Raw genomic sequence first — 15,292 nt, forward strand, 5'->3', positions numbered from 1 at the left:
GCCGTCAACCATTAATCAAGGACTGTGCCTTCCGTGTGGATTTTTGTCTTTTTGTTTCCTTAACCCAGTGAACAGAGGGTGAGTCAGACTGAAGGCTAAGGTCCGTGGAAGAAAAAGAATTAAGTTGACTTTATTTTCCCTTTTAAAGATGCGAGAAGCCAAGTGGAGCTTCTTTTGACCTCTGGACTTCATTAACTCTTTCACGGAAACCAAACCTCATAAAAACTAATACTGTTTGGAGTGCACAAGGAGGGCTGTAGTTTAAGTTAACATCGAAATAAATCTTAAAATTGCTAAACCTACATCCGACTGCAGCCTACTATTTTACAGTGGTGGCAGCGGTGGGATTGAAGAGAACGCCCAAGCTGAAGACATGGAAGCTGTGGTAAAGGCACTCGCAGAAGGGCAACAGCAGCTGCAGCAACTTTTACAAGTGCAAAGTCACCAGGCGCAGGCGGACAGACAAGCACTTCAACAGGCCATACAAGTGCAAAGTACTGCCCAAGAGCAAGGAAGGGAAGCCTTAAGAATACTGGGAGAAGCAGTGGCCACGACCCGGACGCATCCAGTAATACCGCCTACGGTATTACAAAAATACCAAGTAGGAGAAGACCCCAGTTTTTTCTTTGTAAATTTTGAGAGAATAGCTAGAGCGGCCAAATGGCCACAGGACAGATGGGCTTTCTATCTGGCTCCCTTGCTCACAGGGGTAATGCAGGGGGCATACCAAGCGGCTAACCCCACCGGAGACACTCCTTATACCGAGATTAAAAAAACTGTATTGGAAAGACTCGGCATGGATGAAGAATCATACAGGCTCAAGTTTCGAGAAACCCGATTGAAACCAGGTGAAAGTCCAAGACAATTGTTCTACAGAGTGCAAGATTTGGCGGAAAAATGGCTGCAAACAGGCACAGCCACAATAGGACAGATTAAGGATAAAGTAATGATGGAACAATTCATTGATGCCTTACCAGGACCAATTCAGAGGTGGGTGAGGCAACATCACCACCTATCACTGGCCGAGGCAATGGACGTGGCAACAGCATATCAGAAGGCAGGGAGCACCCGACCTTTTCCTGCCACCCAATTGAGACCAAGTATGGAAGCTGCTCAAGTACGTATTGGAACCTATAAAGGACCAGGAACCGAACCCAGGAACAAGGCCGAACCCTGACCCACTAATGGGGCTGGCTTAAACAAGGGACCGGCACCCCAATGTTTTGAGTGTGGAGAGTGGGGGCATATTGCACGTTTCTGTTCCAAAAAAACAAAAACTGAACCAATGGAAATCGGGTCCATGCAAGCACAGGAATACAGAAGGAAACGACTACCTTATGTGATAGAGGTCACAGTGGATGGACATCCCCGTCAAGCAATGATGGACAGCGGAAGCCGACAGACGGCCGTACAGCCCCATGTGAGCAAGCAAGATAGCGAACAGGTGAGAACCATTGACATAAAGTGTGTGCATGGGGATGTAAAAGGGTATCCATCTAAAGACATTGTGTTGGGAATACAGGGGCAGGAGGTGCCAATCAAAGCCGCCATTATTCCTACCTTGCCTGCTCCGGTGCTAATAGGAACAGATCTACCTGAATTCGATAGATGGTTGAGAGAAGCCCCGTTTTCAAAAACTGAACTATTGGGGCCATGTAGTCGGGAAAAATTATCTAAGGCCCAGAAAAGGAGAAACCGAGTGAATCAGGAAGCGTATAAAGACATTTCCATCATAGACTGGAAGGTGGGGGACCATATGCCTTCATTTCGAACAGAAACAGGGCTGGATGAAACGTTCAAAAGGGCCAGGGAACAAGCTCTAGACACTAGCGGGGTCCAACCTACTACTCCCTACTTTAAAGAGAAACAGGGGTTAATCTATTGAATAACCCAAGGCTCAGATAACATAATGAAGGAGCAATTGTTGGTTCCCCAGTCCTACAGGAAAGGGCTGATTCAGCTGGCACATGATCACACCACAGGGGGACATCTAGCTGAAAACAGGACCATAAAAAGGGTGTTGCAAAACTTCTATTGGCCCGGAGTGTACGCTGGGATAACCAAATATTGCCAAGAGAGTGCAATATGTCAGAAAACAAGCCCCCATATTCCAGCACGAGCACCTTTACAAAGAATGCCATTGATCAAGGAGCCATTTCAGAGAATAGGGCTAGACATTGTAGTTCCAATGGAACCTACCAGCCGAGGATACCGGTTCATACTAGTGGTAGTGGACTATGCCACTAGATATCCAGAAGCATTTGCATTAAGAGGAATGTCTGCCAAACAAATATGTGATGTACTTTTACCCTATTTCGCTAGAGTGGGAATTCCCCTGGAGATTGTAACAGACCAAGGACGTAATTTTATGTCGAGCGTCATGAAAGAAGTATGCAAGACCCTTGGCATCAACCATTTAAGGACCTCTGTGTACCATCCACAGACTGATGGGCTGGTGGAAAGATATAACAAAACCATCAAACAAATGATAAAAAGAGCAACCAGTCCCACTGGTCTGGGGTGGGAGAAGGTACTCCCATGAGTATTGATGGTTTTACGTGATACACCTCAATCCTCAACAGGGTATTCCCCATTTGAATTATTGTTTGGGAGACAGCCAAAATCTATTTTGGGATTACTAAAGGACACTTGGGAACAACAGGAAGAAACAACCCTAACGGAATATGTGAATGAACTAAGAGATCACCTGGGAAAACTCAGAGACTATGCTCAGGAAAACCTGGGGCGGGCTCAAGAAACGCAAGAGAAGTATTATGATAAAGGAAGCAGACCAGGACGCTCTAAATAGGAGACAAAGTGCTGGTATTATTACCCACTCACACAAACAAAATACTCGCCCAATGGAAAGGCCCATATAGTATAACAAAGGTGTTGGGTCCAGTTAATTATGAGGTAGAACAACCAGATAGACAAAACAAACATCAGAACTATCACATTAATTTACTCAAGTTGTGGAAAGGAGACGACTCAACAATATTGTGTACGTCTCTAGTAGAGATGTCCATCCCGGAACAAATGGTCACACACCTGGCTGGTAACCTACAAGATGTGGACTTGGGGGAACAATTAAGCGACACCCAAAGAATGGAGTTATTTGACACCTTGGGCCCTGTAGCAGAGACATTCTCGAGTCTACCTGGAAGGACTCATATGGCTACTCACTCAATCCCAACCGAGGCAGGCAAGATTATACGCCTCCGACCATATAGAATCCCTGAAGCAAAAAGAGGGGAGATAGCACAAGAAATAGAGAGCATGCTGAAACTAGGTACCATTATTCCCTCCAAGAGCGCATGGTGTTCACTGGTGGTACTAGTACCCAAACCAGATGGTACCACCCGGTTCTGTATGGACTTTAGGCAACTAAACGCCATTTCCAGATATGACGTCTACCCTATGCCCAGGATAGATGAACTAATAGAGAAACTGGGTGCTGCATCCTTTTTGAGTACCTTGGACTTAACCAAAGGATATTGGCAGATACCGCTCAACCCAGCGGATCAGGAGAAAACAGCCTTCGCAACACCTCAAGGTCTATTTCAGTTTACGGTGTTACCATTTGGGTTGCACGGGGCTCCTGCCACTTTTCAGGCCTTAATGGATAAGGTACTGAAACCTCATGAACTATACGCAGCTGCCTATTTGGATGACATAGTGATTTTTAGTAAAACCTGGAAGGAACATTTAGAACATCTAATCAAAGTAATTACGTCCTTACAAGAGGCAGGACTACATATCAACCCCAAGAAAACCAAGCTGGCAGCCAAAACTACCAAGTATCTGGGATATTCTGTAGGAGGAGGAGTAATCACACCGTTGGTTGACAAAATACAGGCTTTGAAAAAATTACGAAAACCGGAAACCCGGAAAGAGATCCGAGCCTTTCTAGGGTTCGTAGGATATTATAGAAGATTCATACCGCATTTTTCTACCATAGCGGCACCACTGACAGATGCCTTAAAAACCAACCAGCCACTTCAAATCAAGCCAGAAGCTGTACAAGCTTTTCACCAATTAATACAACTAATATCAACCCAACCGGTTCTACACTGCCCAGGCTTCTCAAAAGCCTTCTATTTACAGGCTGATGCATCAGGATGTGGTCTAGGTGCAGTGCTATCTCAAGGATCAGAACAAGACCTCTGCCCAATAGCCTTCATCAGTAGAAAACTCCTCCCACATGAGATACCATACTCCACCTTAGAAAAAGAATGTTTGGCAATAAAGTGGGCCGTGGAATCACTTTGTTATTATTTACTAGGTCGAAAGTTTACCATCTTTACAGATCATGCCCCTCTTAGATGGTTAGCCACCCAAAAAGACTCAAACCATAGGGTCCTTAGGTGGTTCTTAACCCTTCAACCCTATCATTTTGTTACAGTACATAAACTTTGGAAAATATCAGCTAGTCGCTGATTACTTTTCCAGGGCCTTGAACATGCCCGAACGGCCTAGTTCCCGGGGGGGAGTATGTGAGGTGGTCAAAGAGGCAACGGAACCAAGGGAGGACCCTATTCTAGTAATGAGACCCAGCCAACAAAAGGTTAACACAGCAAATCAAAAGAAAACTACATGTCCCAGAAACCACCACGAGAAACGAAACCAAGGAGGGGGCAGAGACAGAATTAAAAAGGGAAAACGGCATAGGTACAACTCAATCATACAGCATGGAAATAGGTGTACCAGAGACTGGCACTGGTACAATGCAGTCAGCCCATATGGAGAGGGGTGGCCCCAGAGACATACAGGGTGGGGTCAAATAGTGCATGAAACTGGGTGGAATGAGGAGACAAAACGCCCTGCAGGTGTGGGGAATGGGAGGGAAAACTGGCTGGAGACTGAAGGGAGGGGAGGAGCAGAGTGGGGCTTAAATGCAGCAACAGAGAGTTCACCAGGTGTTTCTGATTACAGCTGCAAGTCGAGCCGGAGACCAGAGAGGAATGGAAAGGTGATTGCGACTGGGCGTACTAGAAGGCTCACTGAGAGGCACAGGGGAGATCCCTATCAGAGGCGGACTCGCTGAGGAGAAGCGCCAGCCGTCAACCATTAATCAAGGACTGTGCCTTCCGTGTGGATTTTTGTCTTTTTGTTTTCTTAACCCAGTGAACAGAGGGTGAGTCAGACTGAAGGCTAAGGTCCGTGGAAGAAAAAGAATTAAGTTGACTTTATTTTCCCTTTTAAAGATGCGAGAAGCCAAGTGGAGCTTCTTTTGAACTCTGGACTTCATTAACCCTTTCACGGAAACCAAACCTCATAAAAACTAATACTGTTTGGAGTGCACAAGGAGGGCTGTAGTTTAAGTTAACACCGAAATAAATCTTAAAATTGCTAAACCTACATCCGACTGCAGCCTACTATTTTACAACGTGGTACCACCTTCTCCCCTCACTCGGGAAGGCTCCCTACCATTCCATTTTCTTATCCTTAATATTCTCCTTAAAACACTTATAATACTAAAAAATAAAACAAACTGCATCCACTCCACACCAACAATCTCAATATCCACGTGCTCACACTCTTCACACCTTCCCATATACCCGTCCCCCACTTGTTATCACTTGCAAGTGTATACTCACGTGCGCAGGTTCACCCGAACTCCTCCGTCACGGGGTTCCAACAACAGCAGCCTGCACTCTCCTCAGAGCCGCGCCTGCTCCAAAGAGCGGACAGGAATTCTGCAAAGATGGCTCCTGTAAAACCACTCGGGAATACGCATTTTTCAGGACTGGTCACTGTAGGTGGGCAAGGCCCATCCGGAGAAGTGGCGTGGACACCTGTACAGGCACACGGGTGCTGGGATCACATTGGGGTCACCAAATGAAGGCATGCCCCTTAGAGCTCACACCAGAAAAAATACAACCCGCTAGGGGTAAAGCCCAAGAAACTCTTGCAAGGATAACAAGTTTTACTTCTACAAATATAGATGTTCCAGCAAAGAACTCTGCTACCCAGGAACGTTCTGAGGAAAAAGGTTACATTCAGACGATTAAAAGGGGGCACAGGGTCATCTCTGATATCATATACAGCAAAAACAGCGTGGCTGGTTGGTGCGACCCTATACAGGAATGGCCTACTATATAGGGGATGCTAGGCCGCTGGTCTCAGCCAAGTCCGTCAGTCTTCCATCACGTGGGTCTGCTGGGCTCATCATCTCCAGGGAACCAAGGCCAAAGAAACAATTAGATACATATGCAAATAAAGCTACTCTATCATTATACAGTGCACCAGGCTCAAAAGACTGGCACAGGGGGAGTCTTGAGATCATGCTAACCCACACAACCATTTCACTCATCCTGATCGCATCTCTCGACTTCCAAGGCTTCCACCCTCGCTTTTGAACTATAACTTATCCCTCCCTGTACCTCGTATTACAAATCATGCCATTGTGAAATAAAAGTGGGACTACCAAACTCTTTAGATCTTTTATGGTTGATTGGTTTGTGGTCGGTGATCTGGAGTCAACTAGTATTTTGGAATGCAGGGGTCTTAGGACTGGGGCAGGGGATATAACTCGTGGCTGGCTGGGCGGGGGTCAGAGGACTGCTTTGGCCGGTTTGTGATAACACATACACCAAGGCGCCGACCACTGTCTCGTGGGCTTGCGGGGCACATTCTTTCTTAGAACATATTGCCAACAATTTTAGAACAAAGGAGGGTTTCAGTGGACGTTAGCAGGGTGGGCTTCTTTCATCAGCGCTTGGGCCTGTTCAGGTTTTCCCGTTAGACTTGCAGCCTATGTTTAACACACTAAATACTACTTGGCAATACAGGCCCTATACTTTGACCATGGTTAAAAGATGGCATCTACTTGTATGCACGCATTATGTCTAGATCAGCTAAACTGCGTATAATATTATGATCATGTGGGGACTCTTAGGCTGCTCCTCCTCCCCCTGGGCTATTAGAGATCTTCTAATGGGACTCGCCTCACCCTGAAGCAGATAGGGGGATGGGATGGGTTTGTTCCCTTCCCAACATAACCCTTAGACTAAACTAAGACTTAGGGCCTCATTATAAGTATCTATTATGCCTTCCACTCACCCATTAAATCTATCTTTCTCCCCAATTTAGAACATATTTATTGCACGAAAAGTTGCTAATCAGAAGGTGGTGTGAGCCAACTAAAAGCTGGGCAAAGCATTTAAGTGTCTGACTAGGTAATGGGGGTATATTGTGTGATAATGTCACATGGCATGACAGCAATGATCTGCCGTTGCGAATGTATTGAAAGAAAGGGGGCGGTCCCGCGACACGGCGGTGCATGCCAGGAGCCCGAGACGAAGAGTCCCGTGTCTGTGTTCATTTAAGGTACTGGGGTCAAGGCCTTCCCACAGGGGTCCAGGGCTTATCCAACCATCACATTGGCAATGAGGATGCAGCTGGGCAGAGGGAAGGTGCTCCGATGCAACATATTGCTTCGGGAGCTCCAGCCGACGCCCGCCAGAGGCATTAACCCACGTGGGGAAAACAACAACTGCCATTTTAGGTCTCAACGGTAGAGGTACCACACGTGGAGTGCGTGTGCGTCGTGAGGGCAATTTCTGGAGCCCACAAGGGCTAAAACAAAGCAGGAGGGCCATAGGGGCCCTTTCACACAAAAAATAATTGTTTTTTTCATTGTAAATTGTTTTCTTCTCTTGCTCCATTGCACAGCATACTGTGCCCAGACCTGACACTTCATCCACCATCCTGACGTGGTCTGGAAGGGCCGACGTACCAAGTGGTACACATGCAGGGGGTCCAAGAAGCGCGCCTATGGGTGCAAACCGTGGCCTTTCGACCACAAAGAGGGTGTCTGTCCGGTTTTGCTACAACCAAAGTGTGCCAGAGGAAGCAGACTGCGGCCTTCGATCACGTAGAAGGTGCATGTGCAGTTTGCCAGCATGAGTTAAACAGGAGAACCCCAGGATGCTGAACAAGGTGTAGCAGGAGCCCCACAAGCAAGAAAGGCCCCACGCCACCAAGGTACACTGGCCCCAATACCAGAATTCAACACCTCAGGCAATCCCTCAAAGCTGGGGCCAAAATAGCTGCTCTGGATCGAGAAGCTAGACATGTACTTTAAAGCAACTAGCGAAACGGATGACGAAGCCAAAGTTGCAACCATCATATACTCAGCCGGGTCAGAGGTTCACAGGATATTCAAGTCCCTTGCTCCCGTCAACAACTCCTACCAGGCTGCCAAGGACAGCCTCAAAGAACATTTCATGCCACTAGCAAACCAAGACTTTGAGAGGTTCGTCATGTGCAGTGAGACACAGAGAGAGGAGGAATCCCTCGACTAGTTCTACGGCAGGCTTCATCACCTGGCAAGTACATGTGATTGGGAGAATGAGGACGGTCTGGTAAGAAACCAGTTAATCAAGGGTGCAGCTCAGGAAAACTGCCGACAGGTTCTACGTGAGCCTGGGCTGTTGCTGGAATGGGGAGGTCATATGAACTGGCAGACAGCCGCGCCACCAAAATGGACGCCGTGATCCGATCACCAAAAGTGGAGGACGCATGCGCGATACGGCAACCGCAAAATGCTGGCCTGTCGAGGCGCTGCAGCCATGCCCCAAATGTGGCTATGACCTTCCACACGCTGAGGAATTCCCGGGGAAAGGGAGAGTATGCGGACGCTGTGGAGCAGCTGGACATTTTGCGAGGATGTGCAGAGCCCCCACATCAATCCCAATTCCCAGAGGGCCCAGCTGAACGCCCAGTGACAGATCGCAGCAGCAGAAACAAGTGGCAATTGTAGAACAAGCTATGCCGGGTCTGCACCTGGCAGAAAAGGAGGAAGAGATATTCTTTATCTCAAGTATTGACGCTCTCAAAAAGAATACGTGGAAGCCCATGTGCACAGTGGCCGTAAGTGGAACAATGACACCTGTACTTGTGGACATCGGAGCATCAGTATGCATGCTGGCAACCCGCCACTATGAGGCATTACCAGGGCACCCAACACTAGCGAAAGTACGAGCCAAAATATTTTCGTTTGGGGGGACTCAACCGTTACCCCTCAGAGGAGCGTTAGTGACCAAAGTTGCCCAAGAGGGAAAAGAAATTTGAGCGAAATTCTTTGTCACTGACATCAGCAAGCACTCCCTATTGAGCTGCGCAGCAGCAGAGGCCCTCTGCATTGTACACTTCATCCTCCCCGTATATGCCGAGGATATAAATGAGGTTCTTGAGAAGTTCTCAACAGTATTTCAAGGTGTTGGTAAACTAAAGGGAGAGCCTATTAAGCTGCATATAGATGAGACTATTCGCCCAACAGCACTAAAGCATTGTCGAATACCGTTTCACCTCAGACAACAGGTGGAGGGTGAATTACAAAATCTGGTGAACATGGACATCATAGAAAGGGTGGAGGGTCCTACCCCATGGGTGTCCCCCATCGTTGTTGCTATCAAGCCGAAGCAACCCGGATCTGTCCGTATCTGATGTCGATATGAGGCTGCCCAATCTTCCAATAAAGCGCGAGAGACACATTGCACCTACTCTGGATGACATGGTGGGAGAGCTGCAAGGGGCAAGAGTATTTTCAAAACTAGACCTGCGGTAAAGGGTACCATCAGCTGCAGCTACACTCGGACTTGTGTTATATCACTACCTTCATGACCCAAGGGTTGTACCAGTACAAACGTCTAAGCTTCGCAGTCTCCTCCGTAGCTGAAGTCTTTCAAAATGCCATCCGCGGGGCTCTAGCTGGTCTTGAAGGAGTCATAAACCTAAGCGACGACATCCTGGTGTATGCCACGTCAGAGGCCGAACACATGGTTCGCCTTGAGAAAGCTCTAGAAAGGATTCAAAACCTTGGCATCACCCGACACCGTTAAAAGTGTGAGTTCCTGAAGGACAGCATTGAGTTATTTGGTTTTGTCTTTCACCAGAAAGGAATCTCCCCACAAACGCAAAAGATCAGATACCCAGGAGGCAAAACCACCAGGGAACGTGTCAGAGGTCAAGAGCTTCCTAGGGATGGTGACCTACTGTGGTAAATTCATACCCAATCTGGCGACCCTCTCCGAACCCCTCTGGATGCTGACAAGGAAAGACAAAGCCTGGGAGTGGTCCGACAAATAACAAAAAGCCTTTCAGACCTTGAAAAAGGCACTCACAGGGAAAGAATCAATGGAATTCTCTGACCCGAGGAGGGAGTCTGAAATCATTGTAGACACCAGTCCAGTCGGAGTAGGAGCAGTTCTCTCACAGCCAGATGCTCAAGGACAGATGAGGCCAATTGCCTATGCCAGCAAGGCACTCACCAACATGGAACAATGATACTCCCAGATAGAGAGGGAAGCGTTGGCTGGCCTATGGGGATGCCGGCACTTTCGGATATACATACTGGGGAAACCTGTCACGGTAGTAACTGATCATAAACCGTTACTCCCTATCATGGCGGGGTCATCGTCCAAGCCACCCCCCAGAATTGAACGTTGGATGCTGGCCCTGATTGAGTATGGGGTGGTGCTGACCTACAGACCAGGAGCCCACAATCCCGTGGACTACTTATCGCAACACCTGAGAAGCGGTGGGGAACAAGAGGAAACGGCACCTGTGGATGTCGAAGAACATGTTCGTCTGGTGGTGGGAGCAACAAAACCTGTGGCTCTTACCACTGAGGAAGTGGCGGACACCTCGAGAGAGGATGAGTGCTTTCAGGTAATCCAGGCGGCCATGGTCAGTGATGAGTGGAGAACTGTTCTATCTAATATCGCTCGAAGAAGTCAAGAGACACAGCAAGATCTGCAGCAGCTGTGGCAAGTCAGGCATGAACTGTTGGCAACGGATGACGGATTGTCACTACAAGGCCACCAGATAGTGATTCTGCACGCACTGGTTAAAGAGTACTGGAGTTGGCACACTGCAGCCACCAGGGAACTGCTAAAGCACGACTAGGACCAAAGGTCTGGTTCCCGGGTTTGGAAGCAAAAGTAGATGGCCACATTGCCAACTGTGTTTGGAGTCAAGCTACCGCCCCAGCCAACAGAGAGCCAAGGATTGAGTCCATGCCCAGGAGTGACCAACCATGGGACGTTGTCCACGTCGACTTCGGGTCCACAGGAAGAGGGATGTACTTCCTCGTAATGATAGACCAATGGTCCAGATACCCAGAGATCGAGCTGGTGGAGTCCACCTCATATGAGCATATCATACAGGTCATGGAGAAACTATTTGCTACACATGGCTTCCCCAGAGTTATCTGCTCGGACAATGGACCACCATTTCTTGGGGGAAACTTTGGTTTTCATGGTGGACTGGGGAATCGCACACAGGAGAGTGACACCAGGATGGCCTCGGGCCAATGCGGAGGCTGAACGCTTTATGCAAACACTAAATAAAGTGTTCTGCATAGCCCAAGGCCAGGGAAACGAGCTAAGGAGAACTCTTTATCAGTTCCTAAGCGAGTACAGAGCCACCCCTCACCAATCTACAGGGGTGCCCCCAGCAGAAGCACTCTTCCGGAGATGCCCACAAGGTCTTCTCCCGGAGGCGGAAGGTCGGCTGCCAGGTATCATTGATGATGACAAGATGTTGGAAGACCGAAGAACTCGTAATGAGGGAGAAAACATTCAACGACACCTTAAACCACCGGACATAGGGGTGGGTGACACTGTACTGGTGTGAAACCGTCATCCCAAAGAGAAGTTATCCCTCACTTACGAGCCCTCTCCCATGGGAGTAGTCCAAGTCAAAGACTCTATGGTGACTGCCACCAACCAGAGAGCGACAGTGGCTCAGAACTCTAGTTTCTTTCAAAAATTCAGAGGGAGAGAGGGGCTGAGAGAATGTGGTTCCCCGGCCCGAACCACCAGCATCGAGCGAACACCTGAAGAGAGCGTGAAAGATGCAGAACCCACACCAGGAGGAACTGAAGGAGAGGCCAGGGAGGCACCGGCAGGAGAAAGATGCCCCGCCAAAGGGCAGGAAATGCCCAGTGCGATTCTGAGACTACATAATGGGCGACCAGGCCTGAAAGGACCAAGTCACCTACTATTGCCCACGTTGGGCCCATCACTGTTTGGTATGTTACTATGTTGAAGTCTGTCATGTTGACATTCACTATTTCTGAAAAGTTCTGTTCAGTTTTTGTTATGAAAAAGGAGGAATGTGATAATGTCACATGGTGCGATGGCAATGTTCTGCCGTCGCGCATGTATTGAAATAAAGGGGGCGGTCCTGCAACACGGCATTGTGCACTGGGAGCCTGAGACGAAGAGTCCTGTGTCTGTGTTCCTCATTTAAGGTACTGGGGGAAAGGCCTTCCCACAGGTGTCCCGGGGCTCATCCAACCATCACATTTTGATCTGGGCAGGGCAGACTTCTGTCCTCGTCTACTTTTCTTCTCTTGACTTTTAATAAAGTTTTACACCCTGCTCCATAGCTCTCAACCATTTGTGACACAAAGGCGGGTGTAATCACCCGATTTTGTTTTTGGCGGGTGAGACGCTCATTGGAATGAATGGGCTTGCAGGATGCTTGGGGGTGAGTCAGCCCTTCACAAGGCGGGTGACACCCGCCAAAAGCGTGTGAGTTGAGAGCTATGCCCTGCTCTCAGGGTTGAGATGTTTGGCAGGCTGTTGCTGTATTGTCCTTTTCCTATTGCTTCGCCTGGCTGAGCGTCAAGGAGTACTGCCTTCTGTCTTCAATGTTGGAGTGTGACTGGCTCTGCTACTGGATCCAGCAGGGCTAAGACTCGAATCTTCAGTTACGGGGGGAAGGTCAGCAAAAGGCAAACGGGCCTTAACTCCCCTCCGCAGCCCCACCCCCAATGCCATGGTAAAACTAAAACAGGATCAGCATCTCCCGAATGGAACGGGGTGGCACGGATATATATATTGGCATATTGGCGCGCCACCTGCCAGGACGTCACTGTTTCAGTCTTCAGAGCACAGCATGATCGCAGGGTAGGACCCACGTTGAATGGAACGAAACGTGAATGTCACGTGACGAGTACACGTTGTTAGGGCCGTTTCTCTAACTGCAGTAGTTGCTTGCTATCATCGTTTCGGAGGACGAGTACAGTGCAGACCCCATGAGCTCCATGGAGGGGGCTACCGAAGGGGTGAGGGGCAGGGGCATTGAAAATGAAGGGAGAAAAAGTAAAGACTGGGGAGTAATCGTGTGTAGAGGAGTTGAAGGGACAGCCATGGGGATAAGTGTGGGCGGGTGTCAACTATTGGCAGAGAGGAATGGGGGCGGAGAATACTGTCCACAGACACACGTGTATTTGTGTGTAGCTTTCCTATGGTGTTTAGAGTGATCTGAGCGAATACTATGCCTGTAACTTTTTTAATTTTTAGAAATTACCAATTTTTAATACGGAGTGGTCCAAATAGAGTCCTTAACAATTCATCCGCCTGGGTTTGTGTGTAGCGGTCAACTGAACCCACCAGGATTTAGAGCATCCCATTCGTTTTTCGTTCTATTCTTTGACCCCTAGTCTTATTACCAGAGTGCAAATAATGAAAACACACGCCTGTGTGATACAACCCGCTGCGGTGGGCTTAGTTCAGAAATATGTGTTGCATCGCTCTAGCGTTTGGCAACACTGCTGTATGTTGTGGAGTTGGAATGCAGCCATATTGGTGCTCTAAATTATATTTTCACCTTCTCTTTCACGCTGTGTATGCCCCGCCCCTTTTCTTTTATGAAGATTGTGCCATAGGACCCTGCTACCCACTGAAACATTACAATCCGTAATTCCATTGGAAAGCTCAGTATAATCGTTTACTTTTAAGACATACACTTGAAATTATTTGATTCTGTCGGCTTAATGCAGTCCTCTCTTAAAGATGCCCATCAATCACCGACTGATGTTGCCCTGTTTTCGCACCAATATTGTGATGAATAAAAGTTGGTAGACTTTCAGAGAAAGGAGTGTCTGAAAAGACAACAAATGCCATTCTTATAACTGATCTAGGGAAATTAGGGTGCTGAAAAAGAAAAGTGACCAATAAACTCTTAGATTCTCATACAGATAGTTTTTAGAAACATGCCGAGCAAAAATAGGATTATAGCTTTATTTTACTCATCCTGCCTAGAAGACGACGATAAACGCCTACAAAAGAGTGTTACTTTTCAAAACTGTTTTCACAGTGAAAGAAATGGGGTTTAAAAACTGTATTCACAATTAAATAAAATGCAACACGTGGTAATGTCACCTGCTGGAGTCGTTATTTTACACAGCATGGAATGTTATGCCCCCTAGGCCCTGTCTATTTTGAACCCCCTATTCACCCTTTTAAAAGGACAATAGTCCTTATCCGGGTGCCGTGGCTATCGACCGACGACACAAGGCTCTGGGACAGCAGTTGTGCGTCCCTGCTCTTTGAAGTTTCACAATAAAAAGGGTGAACGCTGAGTTGGGAGGGCTGAAAATCGGGCAGGGTGGAAATCTATTGAGTACCGGTACCCTCTTCAAACTTTAGAAGTGCAGGTACTGGGGGCTGGATAGAGCCGGCCCATTTAAAGCACTAAACCTTGTGTAATTGCCTACCATCTTAGTGAGTGGGACTGCTGCCATCTATAGTCCTCAGAGCTCTGAACTTTCTGGTGGCCATGTAGTCCTACTTGCTCTGGGCCTTGTAGGTTTTTCTTTCTCATTTGAAATTTAGGAGCACAACAATTCCCAGAATTCCGAGCAAAAACTGGAATAGCTGGCCTTCTCAGGAATGGCCACGGGAAACTTTAGAGGTCAGAGCACTTGTGAATCCTAGGGTCTCTTGTGCCTGGGAGCGCAATCATTTCTTGCACCTGCGGGTGTAGCCATCTTAGTGAGCTAGAGCACTTCCCTCTTTAATGCCCAAAAGGTACACTGACCCTCATTACGAGTCCAGCAGTAAACCCTGCCGATGCTTCAGGTGGGTTGTCACCAGACTCGTAACACTTTTCCGGCGCCTGACCTCCCGGTGCCACTGGGAAGTCCCGGCGCAACAGGAAGTCAGGCGCTGAAAAATGTTAGGCCCCATTCCGATGGAGCCCCATATGACCCCATGGGAATGGGGACACTGAAGCACTGGCACCGTTGCTAACAGTGCTGGTGCTTCCGTGAAAACTCTGCGAGTGGGTGCGGTTACGACCGGCGGGTCAGACCTCCCGGGCGCAACGGCTCCCGCCCGCAGAGTTGTAGTGTGGCAGTCCGGAAATGGGTGCCGTGCGACTGCCACACATAATTCCGGACCACCACACTTGTAATGAGGCCCACTGTCTGTATTTCCTGAGTTAGAAACCCTATGTAGTTTCGGGAAGTGTAGATCATTCAGTGAGTAGGAGTGTA

General features: G+C 48.2%; 1 protein-coding gene and 1 long non-coding RNA gene across 3 annotated transcripts in view; both read left to right on the forward strand.

Moving 5' to 3' along the window:
• The first annotated feature begins 226 nt into the window (after positions 1–226).
• On the forward strand, positions 227–5,356 carry LOC138581892 (uncharacterized). The gene is made up of 2 exons (XR_011304847.1): positions 227–1,444; positions 4,933–5,356. It is a non-coding gene; the product is annotated as an uncharacterized lncRNA (long non-coding RNA).
• Positions 5,357–12,990: 7,634 nt separating this feature from the next.
• Positions 12,991–15,292, forward strand: part of L3MBTL2 (L3MBTL histone methyl-lysine binding protein 2) — a 1,258,415-nt gene continuing 1,256,113 nt past the window's right edge. For both annotated transcript variants that reach the window (XM_069654433.1, XM_069654434.1), the window contains exon 1: positions 12,991–13,078. In XM_069654433.1, the coding sequence (XP_069510534.1) occupies positions 13,049–13,078 (30 nt within the window). In that variant the 5' untranslated portion in view covers positions 12,991–13,048. The remainder of the gene's footprint in view (positions 13,079–15,292) is intronic.

The sequence above is a fragment of the Ambystoma mexicanum genome, chromosome 3q (genome assembly GCF_040938575.1).
Source record: "Ambystoma mexicanum isolate Mex_15411 chromosome 3q, UKY_AmexF1_1, whole genome shotgun sequence".
NCBI classification, from domain to species: domain Eukaryota; kingdom Metazoa; phylum Chordata; class Amphibia; order Caudata; family Ambystomatidae; genus Ambystoma; species Ambystoma mexicanum.